We start from the raw sequence: 12,375 nt of genomic DNA, 5'->3' as shown, positions 1-12,375 counted from the left end.
ATGACAGGCGAAGGAGCTGCCGTGCAGTGAAGACAGCCCAGGACAAGCTCACCTGCCCTGGCCTCCAACTTCTGCTCCCCGACTGGCGGGCCGGGGGGTCCTGGGCAAGAAGCATCACTGCCCAGTCCGCCCCTGTTCACTGAAATGGGTGACACCCACCCTGCCCATGCCAGGGCTTCTGGAAGGAGCTAGCATATCACTGCCCGAAAAGTGTCTTCGGACTCTCTATATAGACCCAGCTCTGCACGTGCGGGCAGCAGGGTTCGGACCGTCACCATCCAGCCTTCTAACCAGCCTCCCTGCCTCCCTCCTCTGTCGGTCTGTCTCCCGCACGGCCGTCAGAGTGAGTTTTTTAAAAACATAAGCCGGATCCTGTTGCCCAACTGCTTAAACCCACCAATGATCCCCCAGTGCACTGAGAATCCATCCCAGACTTTCTTCCAAGGCTCCCTGACCCTCTTGGGCCATTTCCTCTCAAGCCACCCGGCTGACTGTTCCTTTAATCCCCTCTGGCCTCGAGGCCTTTGCACCTGCTGCTCCCTCTGCCCCGAACCTCTCCCCCAGAGCCTCCCACGCTGGTCTCTTCCCACTCAGGTCTCAGCTGTCAGGCCTCAGAGGCCGCTGCAGGCAGACCTCTCCAAGGTCACGTGTCCACCCTGCCCCCGTCCTCCTACTGCTCACACTCACCACCACCTGAGGCCGATTCAACTAGGTACGTGTTTATGATCTGTCCCACGCCCTAGAGTGGGGACCTTGACTGTTGTGTTCCCAGCATCTAGCACAGTGTGGGTCCCTAGAAGATGCTCAGTAAATACTCGTAGAAGGAACAAAACCGGGGCTGTATAAGAAAGCCGGGTGGGAACAAGGCATGGGCAGAACTGGGCTGGCGGGCTACAAGATGTGGGGAGGGCTGGGGACATCTGGGGGCTCTTTCCAAGGCTCTCTGGGGACAGCCTCTGTCTTCTGAGCCCTTTCACGTAGGCCCCTCTTTTTGGGCTGTGCTCTCCACCTCTGGAGGCCGTCTTGTGGGGCCTGGGTGTCCAGCCCAGACATCTCAGCAGATAAGGCAGCTACTCCCACCACACCCCCTGCCCCAGGAGCACAGGTGCCTCCCACCCCCCTCCCCTCCTGCCCCTCTCCCCGACCTGCTTGCTGGGTCTGGCCCCGGGTGGGGGGGCTCCGAGGCCCATCCCCCGCGGCGTTGAAGGCTGCCACGCTGACCATGTAGGCCGTATAGCCGGTCAGGTTCTTGAGCTTCACGCCGTTCTCCGCCAGGAAAAGCGTCTTCACCCGCTCCGTGAGGTTGCGCCGCTGGGCTTCCCAGAAATAAACCTGTGGGCACAGCCAATTGTGGGAGGGAGGGGGACACATCCAACTCCTCTCCTGCCCCCGCCAGCCCCAGGGTCGAAGAGACACCTTCGCTCATACCATCCACACCCCCCACAGTGGGCTTGAGTCACGCAGGGAACAGTACAGAAGTATTTACGAGCCGTTTTAGAAACCCTTCCAGAACCTCCCTTTTCACAGCGAATACTTCAGTCCCTGCCCGACTAAACCCCAGGAGAGCGCAGACCCCACGTATCTGTCTGCCACGAGCCTGGAGGGTTTAGCGCAGCAGGGGCCCATGAGCCCTCAGAATACAGTTACCGGAGGAAGAGGCCAATTCTGCTTCTCAGAACCCTGAGCCAGGGAAGGGAAGGGAAGTGCAGAGTGGGAAGACTCCTCCCCAGCCAAGGGGAGAGTGCATGGACCAGCTCATGGCATCACCTGGGAGCTGGTTAGGGATGGGGAATAGTCAGGCCCACCCCGCACCTGCCACGAAGCACTTGCCGGTTAAGGCTCCAGGTGATTCACCTGCCCGCGAATTCACCTGCAGGCCGGCCTGGGGCTGAACCCCAGCGCACCATTCACGAGCATGGTGAGTCTGCCAGGTGACACCCCTGAGCCATGGATTTGTTGGCTGACTAGTGGGGCTAAAGACACCCCACTTTCCAGGACCAAGGTGAGGAGGAGCTAAGGTGGTAAGGAGTGAAGAAGGCTTTAGTCCACCTGCTGCGCTCCACATGGTTCCGATTACTTAGTGCTCAAGGGCAGAGAAGCTCAGATTCCTCACTGGTGTCAGGAACTCTGGGAAACTCGCGGCGAAGCTGCAAGCCGCACGCCCCTGGGACGATCAGCGAGTATTTGGCGCCACCTGCTGGCCAAGGAGGAGGTTTCTACGCGCGACGGCCGTCAATTTCTCAATTGGCCTGGAGGAAGCTAATACAAGGGTCCCCACCTGACACTCAGGACATCTTGTCACCCAGAAATCCTTGCTTTCATCTAACCCCGCCCACTTTTAAAAACAGATTCTTCTGATACCAGTAGATATCAGAGAGAGTTGATAAGGTTGTTCATTAAGTACTCTTCACAGTGAGGGGCACACAACAGTGGACAAAGTTCCTGCTGAATTTGGGGCGTGGGGGGAAAGGCCAAGGTGAACGTCAGAGATCTGGGTGTTATCAGCACACAGATGGGACTTTTTGAGTGCACATGGAGACAATGAATGTAGGAAGAGTCGCAGGGGGATCTGGGGGCTTCGATGTTCAGGGGCTGGGGAGAAGCTGGAACAGCTAGCCTGGGAAGCGGAGAGAGGAAAGCATTCCTCGGAGGAGGGACAGGTCTGCCGAGTCAAACGCGGGTTGCTGAGCCAGGTAGGGTGAGGCTTGCCTCTGAGTTCCATTGAACTTAGGAATCACTGAAGCCTGGACAGGAAGGGCTTTTGTCGGGGGTGAGAAGCTACTCGGAGCCGGTTCAAGAGATACCGGGAGGACAGGGATTGGAGGCGGCGGGCCCAGAAGATTGTTTGGAGGACTTCTGCTGTAAGGGGACCAACCAGGGACATGGCTGCCAGCCCAAGGGGCATGCGGCCGAGTCGTAGCGCACGCCAACAGGTAGCCAGGTGTCTACTAGGAGGTGCACTCCGCAGAGGGCTGCTGTCTTGGTGGGTCGGGCTTCCTGTTGTCTAGAGCACCTAGAATCATGCCTGGCACGCTGCTGGTGCCCCCACAGAGGCTTGCTAATGAATAAGCACCTCATGCAGGCTGGAGCAGGTGGAGGAGTGAATCTACCATTCCAATCCCCTGCCCTTCGGGCTTCATCGGATCCAACAGGCCAATTTCAGCCTCAGTTAAATCAGGTCCACAGCCACACGCCGCAGCTGACTGCCACTGGAGGGAATTCACACTTTGAATTTTCCACCGTGCTACACCGCCCCGGTCCACTTCCCCTGCGTGCATCTCCTACATCCGGGTCTCATCCGCTCCTCCCCCACTGCCCCTCCCCTCCTCGCTCCTAGCTGAGGCTCCTTCACCGAGAAGCAATCAGATGAGATTTTCTCCACAATCTCCGGGCACCTCCTATACCTCTCTGGGTCCCTGTGTCCACACGTCTGCCTGCCTCCCTCCACCACGTCTGCACTGTCGGCTCCTCCATAAGACTACGTTACATTCGAGCACGAAATCCCACGCCCTCTCACCTCCTCCAAGACCTCATCCCCCGCCCCCCGCCCAGCTTCCACTCTTCCTAGAATCATATTTCCCCTCTTCCTGGGATCATTATCAGCACATCCACTAGCTGTCATTTCTTCTGTCTTAAAACTCCCTTTGTTGACTGTCTAATTCCTGTTTCCTTTTCCCTTTAAAGCAACACTCCTTAAAAGGGGTAACTGTACTCGCTGCCTCCCCTCATTCTTTCTCGAATCCCTCCAAGCCGGCATCCCCGGTTCCCAACCCTTGTCAGAGTCACCTGTAAACTTGACCTAGCTAATGCAGTAATCTGGGGCTCAGCAAGCTTTCTGTAAAGGGCCAGGTAATAAATATCTCAGGTTTTGCAGGCCACACATCTCTGTGGTAACTCAAAAGCAGCCTTGGGCAATTTATAAACAAATGAATGTGGCTGTGTTCCAATAAAACTTTATTTACAAAAACAAGTGGGGGGCCAGATTGAGCCCTTGGGCTGTAGTCTGACAATTCCCGCACAGTTGCTTCCTAGATTTCATCTTACTTGAGCTCTCAGTAGTATTTGGTACATCAGAGTCCTCCTTCCTCCAGGAGCACATTCTTAACGTAGGTTCTGGGACTTCAGTCCCCCCCCCTTTTTTTTTTGGTCCTAGGTCTCAGTTTTCAGTCTTCTTGCGGTTTCTGTCTATACATGTCTAATCTCCAGTCTTTCATCTATATACTGAGGACTCACAATTCACATCTCCAGCTTAGACCCTCTCTCTTGAACTCCAGACATGTAAACCCAGCTCCGTTTGGTGTCTCCCCGTGGGGGCCCAACAGACGTCCTGGGCTGACCCCAGCTCTCCCCCAACAAGCCTCCCCCTTCCACCCTCTTTTGTCTTTTCCGGCTCTGTGTCTGGAAGCTCCATCATCGAACTGCTTGTAAATCCTCTCTCACACTCTACATTCGATTCAGCAGATTCTACCAGCTCCACCATTCAAATGGAGCCAGAGAGCAAACACTTCTCCCTGCTGATATCGCCTGGCCTAAGCACCACCATGCCTCACCTAGATGTTTCAGTCCCCTCCTTGTGGTTTCGTGCTTTCCCCATTTCAGATTGCTCTCAGCACAGCCCTTTAAAAACCCAAGCCCTTTAAAAACTCTGAGTGACAGCCAAAGTCCTTGAGGGCCCCGGGCGATATAGCCCAGGTCACTGCTTGGACCCATCTCACATCACGCTGCCCTCCACACACACTCGGACGCACTGGCTCTTTGTTGGGCTTTGTAAACACCAAGCACCCACCGACCCCAGCGCCTTTGCTCTTCTTTCCCTCTTTCTGGAATGTTCTCCTCACAGAAGAACATGTGATTCTCACCCTGTTCTTCATTTTTGCTCAAGTGTCTGCTTCGCATTAAATCCTTTCCTAATGACCCTATTCCCTATTAAAATGCCAAACCACGCCCTGGCTCGCTTTCTCTAGGCCCTTCATCTGTGTCCTCTGCCACCCTCTGGAGGGGCTACTTGTTTTGTACATTACTCGTCTTCTTCCCCTAAAATTTAAGCTGAGAAACACCACTGGGCACAAAGTAACAGCTCAATAAACACACACGCCCCTGAAAGACTGTACCTGCATGGGTGTGCCTGTCCGTGCGCTTGTCACAGCTCAGTCCGACCCAAATCAAGCTCACCGGAGCTGTGCTCACTGGCTGGTGACGTCTGCCCACCATTAATGTCCGTGCTAATTACTGTGGAGGTTAATGCATGTCTGGGATGCAGCCATCCCGTGTCCCCAGCTAAGAATGCCCACGGTCTCCACGTTTTCCGAGCACACAGACACCAGCCCTGTGATACACGCGGTTCATGCGTCCACACGTTTCCTGGGGCTGCACGTTCGATGGACACTTCCACACCTCGACAGTCTGGTGGCTACCAAACTGTTGCAGGCTCCGCCCCGGCTCCTCCTCCTTCCCATGGGAGGCATATGCTAGGGGTGCGGTATTTAGCTCTTCCCAGCGGGCACTCCTGGGCAGGCTTGCCGGGTGTCATCCCTCTTTAAGCTCCCTTGGCAAGATGCCTTTCCTCCTCTCTCCTGCCTCCTTCACCCCAGGTGGAAAGAGACTCCTCTGTGGGTTTCTGTCTTCAACTGGGGCCACCTCTGTTACCAAGCTATGTGACGCCAGCAAGCCCCTGGCTTTTGTGGGAACTCGGTTTCTGCCTGTGGAATGAGGGGGCTGAGGCAGGTAAACCACGAGGCCCCGCGGGGGTCTCACACTCCCCACCCCGTCACTGCACTGGGCTTCTCTCTGGAATAACAACCCCCCACAGCCAAGGGCTCGGACCAAGGAGATGCAGTATTATTGTCTGTCTACCACCTCCTCTGGGGATTGTGTTCCGTGCCTCACCCCTGCCCCGCTCAGGGTGAGGGCTAAGCAGACCTGGCGTCGATGCTCTGCTACCTTTCTGATCTTGCTGGACCACCTAAAACTGGGTCTCGGTTTCCTCATCTGTCCAATGGGTGCAAACATTTCTAATCTGCCCGCTTCACAGAGCATTCAAGAGCATGAAGGAGTTCTACAGGACTCTGAGAATACTGGAGATGAACTGAATTCTGTTCAAACATGTGAGGTCCTTTAAGATGTGGAAATAATTTTAAACAGAGATTTCCACATCCTTAGCCAGGGGTCCTTTGCTGCTTGGCCAAATCAATAGTGTAATTAGAGTTGGCCAAATGACCACTTTGAGGGATCTTTTGCTGGCACTGGGAGTTGGGGGACTGGGGTGGAGGGTTTTGCCTGAAGCAAGGCCCGAGCTTCTTGCATCAGAGCTCAGCCTGGCTAGGATGCCGCAGAGGACAGGTGTAGTTTTGGATCGCTGCACAATATTCTGATGGATTGGGTGCAAGGAGCCGAGGGAGGAGGTGTAGACCTGCCGACCTCTCCCTCCTACCACCCAGGGGTCACCCCCACCCCCAATTGGCCCTTTGCCCCCCCCCCCCCGCCCCTGCCCCAGACCCTCTTCTCTGCCGGAGCGCCCCCTACCTTGTAGCCCTGGATGTCTCCGTTCTGGCTCTCCAGTGGTGGTGGCTCCCAGGTCACATCAAGCTGTGTGGCCGTGGCGCCATGGACAGCCACGTTACGGGGTGCCGCCGTGGGCACTGGAGGGTGTGAGAGGTTGTGAGTGAGGGGCACAAGTGGGCTTCAGGGAGGAGGAGGCGGGTTGGGGTGGTGTGGGGCCCCCGAATCCCGTATATCCTCTAGCTGGACTTCTGGGGTGGGAAAGGCTGGGGCTGCAAGGGCGGGCGGGCTCACCTGCTTCCCCGACGAAGACTTCCTGGGGGGGGCTCGAGGGCCCCTCCCCCACGGCGTTGTACACGCTCATCCGTATCTCATACCGCCGGTGTTTGTTCAGATCTGGGGGGGGGGGGGCACAGAGAGGTCATTGGCCTGCAGGGGCAGAGCCAGCATGGGGGGCGGAGGCTGTGATGATGCGCCCGGGATTCTAGTTCCTGCCAGAAGGTTCAGGAAAGAAGAGGTAAGCAGTAGGGTGGCCGGGAATCGGGACACAGGACGCCTGTGGTTGGCTTCCTGGCAAAGAGAGAGCATACTAGACACTTTAGAGACTGAAAGAGACACTATGCGTACTTATGCAGGGACAGCTAGTGCGAACCAATGTTGTCCTCCTGGGCACACGGGTCACGCACGGGTCACCCTGTCCTCACCATGGCAGATGCTTGAAGTTCCCAGCTGCCCAGGCCCCATCAAGCAGCTCTTCACACAGGGGGCTCACCCCTCAGGGAAGGGGCTTATTGGATGTGAGTTCTGGGCTAAGAAACGCTATGTTTTTGCCAAGTTTGGGGGTCCTGGGTGGAGAGACCTGGACAGAAGCTGAGAGACAAAGGGCAGTTGCAGGAAAATGGGCCGTGAAACCTTGGATGGGAGTTGCCATCCCTGCTTGGTCGGGGGAGGCTAGAAGGTTCTCCCACCGTTCTCCCCGGGCACCCTGCCCTTCTCCCCTTCCTTGGGGGGGAGTTCTGCCACGAGCTGGAATGTGGGTGGGGGAGTCACTCTCATTTAAGCGGCCCCACAGACTGTGTGGGCCACTGGCCGATGAAGGAAGGGGAAGGGTTACATGATCTCACACTTGGCTTCTGCTTCGTACAGAGAATGCGGCCCCTTGGCCCAAGCTCTGGGCCTTCGGGAGAAACACAGACTTTAGAAGGAGAGCGAGACTTGGACCAGGCACCCATCAGGAACATTCCCAGGCCCCTGGGGGGACGGAGGGGGTCCTGCTCACTCTGGAGGTGGGGGTCGGCCTGGAATACAGAGCCATGCAGAAAAGTGCCTTCGACGGGACGAGGCGGGTGGCAGTGTCGGGGATGCCTGCCCTGCCAAGGCAGCAGATCCAGAGCGCCTCCCACGGACCTCCTGTCATCCCCCAGCTACCCCGCAGAGTACAAGACCGGAGCTGCTCCCTCTTCCGTTCCGCACCCAATGGACGCACGCTTCCCTGGTCACCCTCTACATTTCTGTGTGTGTTTCCAGAAAGTCACGTGTGCTTTGGGCGAGCCCATTCTTCAAGTGGCCTGAGGCGGGCACGCCCCTCAGCCCGGACCCAGGTGTCCTCAGAGGCCCCACACTCTCCATCCCTGTGGAAGGCCTGGGCCCGACTCGGCAGCCGCCATGCAGGGAGACTTACTGTCCAGCTCGTACTGGGTGAGGCTGGGCCGGCTCAGGTTCCGCATGGAGTACATGGCTACGAGGCGGGAGGCCGAGGGGGCCAGAGGGAGACAGCAGACAGAGGAGGTTAGTACACACACACCCTGCTCGGCAGAGACCCCGAGGAGAGGGGCGGGGTGGGGGAGGGGCCTGGCAGTACACATGCAGAAAGAAGGGGTGTCTGACGCTGAGTTAGGGGCCCCGGGCGGGAGTGAGAGAGGGTGCCCACAAGGCCGGGGGGGGGGCGCACAGGGCACCGCGAGCCCCCTGGAGCCCAGCACCCCTGAGGGCAGCTCTGAGGGACCCTCGGTCCCCAGTCGCTCCCTTGTCTGAGCTGGGACTTTGATAGAACCATCCTGAAACTGTGGGGTGTTAATTTTCTCCTCTGAACCAGAAACCCTTTTACTTCCAGGAAATAGGCCAGCATTATCCAGAGGCAGATAAAATCACAACCACAAGCACGTGTCTGCCAAAAAATAAAAAAAAAAGTAGTGCAAGCTGCTGGATCAGCTACATCCGAGTTGTTCTGTGAATATTCCTTTGCTCTGCGTTCACTCATTTGTTGTCTGCTAGTATTCGTTAGAAGCCAAGGCACAAAAGCCTTAAGAGAATTATGGGAGAGCACTTTGCATGCTCTTTGTCTCCCACCCGCCCGGGGACCCCCGTCCCCTGGGCTCCTCTCTCCTGCCCCCTCCCCGCCCCTCCGTGAACCGGTCACAGAGCCCGTGGCCTCTCCCATCCCGCCCTCAAGTCCATCCCGAGCAGCCGCCTTGGCCCCAGCCACCTGCTTTCGGTGACTGCAGGAGCCTCTAACTGGAACCCCTCCCTCTGGGCCTCCACCGCCAGCCATCGCCCTCCTGCCCCAAAGGGCAAGCACGTCATTCCCCTTGGCTGTGACTCTCCCTGGGATTCCCACCAGGCTCCTGGCTCTTTCCTTCCCACCGCCAGAGGCAGGCCGGATTCTGAGGACCCTGGGACAGATCAGTGACCTCCAACCAGCAGGTCACTGGGGTGAGCAGCCTTGGCTCTTGGCCCTTTCCACCTCAGGCCCTTTGCTGGGCTTTCCCCTTAGCTTTGAATGGGTTGACTTGGACTCATCCATCAGGGTCAGCGCCAAGGCCATCTTCAGGGAGGCCTTCCCTGACACTGACTCCCCTGGAAAAGGCCCCGAAGGCCATCATGCCAACCTTCTTAGACATTTATTGTTAGTTTACTTCTTGAGTGCAGGTTCCTCCTTGAGCCCGCAAGCTCCGAGAGAGCGGCGGCCGTCTGTCTTGTTCACTGGTGTGCCCCCAGTGTCCGAGGGCATGCAGAAGGTGCTCAATAAACACCCAGTGACTGAACGGGTGGCACGGAGAGGCACACTCAGGAGAGGGCGGTGGGTTTCAGGTCGGGGTGGCTCCAGGAAGCTGGGAGCTCCCGGGCAGGGAGGGGAGTGTGTCCTCCCCACTGTCCCCTGACCCCTGCGGATGCCACTCACAGGTAAGCTCGGCCCACGTGGCCCCCGGGTTGTTGATGCCACGCAGCGTGAAGCCCCTCAGCCCCTCGTAGAGCAGCTCCCGGTACCGGATCCGGAAGCCCAGTAGGATGCCGTTGATCTTGTCCTCTGCCGGTGGCTGCAGGGAAGGGAACAGAGAATGGGGAGGGGCAGGAGACCTCAAGGCTCACCCGCTTCCACTCTGCCCCCCTCCTTCCCCCCCCAACCTGCCTCCTGTGACCATAGGGCAGAGCCTGAGCATCCACCGGGAAAAGAAATCAAAATGACACTGAGCATTTTTAATTTAAGAAGCACATCCAGTGAGGTTATTTCAGCTCTGCAATATTCTCTGTGGGGCAGGGAAGGACTGGAATCTCCATGCCATTCTCATTCCCAGAGCAGGAAGGTGAGGCTCAGAGAGGGTAAGGCATTTGCCCAAGGGCACACAGCACTGTCGGGCTCTCCTCCTCGACCATTCCTTGCCCAGGGACACCGTCACAGAGCACCAGCCTCCCTGGGCCTGGTGACCACCACCTCCCACCTGACCAGCGTCTCCTGGGGTTCCTGGGAGGCCGCTCCCTGTCCCTGAATGCACCGCCCCTGCTCTGTCTTTTACTACTTTCCCCTTCGCTTTCTGCTCCCATCCACAGCCCAGTGGGAGAACAGGCTTTAGGGGAAGGTGGAAACTACTTTTTAGGATACCTCTTTTTAAAATCCCGCTGAAGTGGTTCACCCTTTTATTAGCTCCTAAACTGTCTCCCTGGCTACTGACACCTCCCTGCCCCTTCGCCAGGATGGCCTGGGACTCTGCTGGCCTGGTCCTGGCTTCTGGCTGCACAAGGTCACTTTCACTCCAGGGAGTGTCCTGTTGCAGTGCAGCCTCGGGCTGGGGAGGGGTCGCAGGGCCCCTTCCTGTTTCCTCTCAAGGGCTCTCCCATTGGGGGGGCTGCCGGTGGGCAAATGCCTGCCCCTCTGATGCCAAAAAGCGAGAGGAGGGTTTGCTGCTTTGGGGCCCATGTGGGTGACCTGCCGAGTCCAGAGGCTGGACTTGAGAGCGTACAGGAGGGTGCCGCAGGCAGAGACTGGCAGCCTGGTCTCAGATGCGTCTGGTGGTCTTCCTCAGACCATGGCAGGACAACAGTGCCCAACAAGGGATGCCTGGGGGGCTCAGTCAGTTAAGCATCTGTCTTTGACTAGGGTCAGGATCCCAGGGTCCCGGGATCGAGCCCCGCATCAGGCTCCCTGCTGAGCGGGAAGCCTGCTTCTCCCTCTCCCTCTGCCCCTCTCCTCTGCTTGTGTTGGCTCTCTCTTTCCGATAAAGAAATAAAACCTTAAAAAAAAAAAGTGCCCACCAGAGAGCTGGCAACGGGGGGGGGGGCGGGGGGAGTGCGTGGAGGAAGGGGGTTCTCTGTCCCTGGACGATGGGTTCCTGCTCGGGGCTCCCGCCAGGTATGTACACCTGTGTTCAGTTTGGTTTGATCAGGAATCCCTTCACTGAGCATGGGCCAGGATTCACGGGGACTCGGGGGGCCCTGAAAGCCCCAGGCACTTTTCTGTCCCAGGATTGGCAGCTCGGAGGGCACTAAGCCTGACCCTGCCACTTACTAGCTGTGTAACCAGGCCCGTTCATGTCACTTCCCTGAGGACTGGGTCCTCGTCTGCAGGAGGGGATTGGAACAGAGCCTGCCCGAGGGGATTATCTGGAGAGTGGAGTGAGGGCATGTGTGTATGATGTTCCAGCCTTGCTGGGGGCTGTCGCCTTTCTGGTCCCTGCCCAGGGCGCGTCTGAGTCCTCCCGGGACGTGGGCCCCTCCCCGCGTGCTGGCTGCTGGGCCGTACCTGCCATCGGATCAGCACGGAGGTGGTGGTGTGGGGTGTCACCGACACAATGGTGGGTGCTTCGTCGGGCTCTGGGGAGAGAGACAGACAGGTGAGCTCTGGGGGCTGGGCCTTAGGCCCCCTGGCAGGCCACAGGGAGCAGATTCTTCCGCAAGCGTGGAGGGAGGGGGCCCGGAGCCCTGACCCCAGTCCGCACCCGAGAGCCCAGAGCCCCCTCTTTTTTGTCCCTGGAGCCACAGGTTTTTGATCTTGCTGCTGCTGAGCTCCCCAACCCCCCCCGCCACGCCCTTTCACTGGTTTTCTGGGGTTGGCCACGAGCTTGGGGACAGCAGAGAAACACACCGGGATGCCGGGCTTGGCGTCGGTGCCCGAATCATGGCAGAGGCCCGTCTGGCCCAAACCTCCTTGGGACTCTGCCCAGGGAGCCAGACACAGGGCCTGGCGGGCCCCCCCTCCCGAAGAGAATGCCCAGGGCTCAGGAAGCGCCAGTGGGCCAAGAGAAAGATCCGCGTGGGCGGGCAGCACTGACCGGCCTGCAGAGTGGTCAGTGGCTCTGACTCCTCGCTGAACTCGCTGTCCCCAATGTCATTGGTCGCCTTCACGCGGAACTTGTAGGATGTGAAGGGCTTGAGCCTATGGGCACGATCGGGTTCAATGAGCAGGGGTACCCCCTACTGCCTCACCCCACCATCTCTGCTTGGGAAAGGTGGGGGCAGAGCGTGCTGATCCGTTACACAGATGGGAACAGCAAGGCTCAACAAGGTATGTTCCAGAGGGCACACAGGGCCCAGGCCCTCCTGATGCCGGTCTGGGTGTGGCCCCATCTTCAGCCCCCAGGTGGCCCAGTCTACAGGTCTCCT

At 58.2% G+C, this 12,375-nt stretch overlaps 1 protein-coding gene across 1 annotated transcript in view; it reads right to left on the bottom strand.

Annotated features, from left to right (window-relative positions):
• The window catches only part of SDK2 (sidekick cell adhesion molecule 2), a 133,413-nt gene that overhangs the window by 24,946 nt on the left and 96,092 nt on the right, over positions 1–12,375 (bottom strand). The window contains exons 31-37 of the mRNA XM_028112733.2: positions 12,045–12,148; positions 11,516–11,586; positions 9,680–9,815; positions 8,180–8,236; positions 6,793–6,894; positions 6,523–6,638; positions 1,146–1,332 (exon numbers count right to left, since the gene is read on the bottom strand). Coding sequence (XP_027968534.2) covers positions 1,146–1,332; positions 6,523–6,638; positions 6,793–6,894; positions 8,180–8,236; positions 9,680–9,815; positions 11,516–11,586; positions 12,045–12,148 — 773 coding nt within the window. The remainder of the gene's footprint in view (positions 1–1,145; positions 1,333–6,522; positions 6,639–6,792; positions 6,895–8,179; positions 8,237–9,679; positions 9,816–11,515; positions 11,587–12,044; positions 12,149–12,375) is intronic.

Source organism: Eumetopias jubatus, unplaced genomic scaffold (genome assembly GCF_037043125.1).
Source record: "Eumetopias jubatus isolate StellerSeaLion01/CBP00866 unplaced genomic scaffold, mEumJub1_p1.0 scaffold_10, whole genome shotgun sequence".
NCBI classification, from domain to species: domain Eukaryota; kingdom Metazoa; phylum Chordata; class Mammalia; order Carnivora; family Otariidae; genus Eumetopias; species Eumetopias jubatus.
The sequence above is the reverse complement of the archived record's forward strand: the minus strand, read 5'-3'. Positions and strand labels throughout refer to the sequence as shown.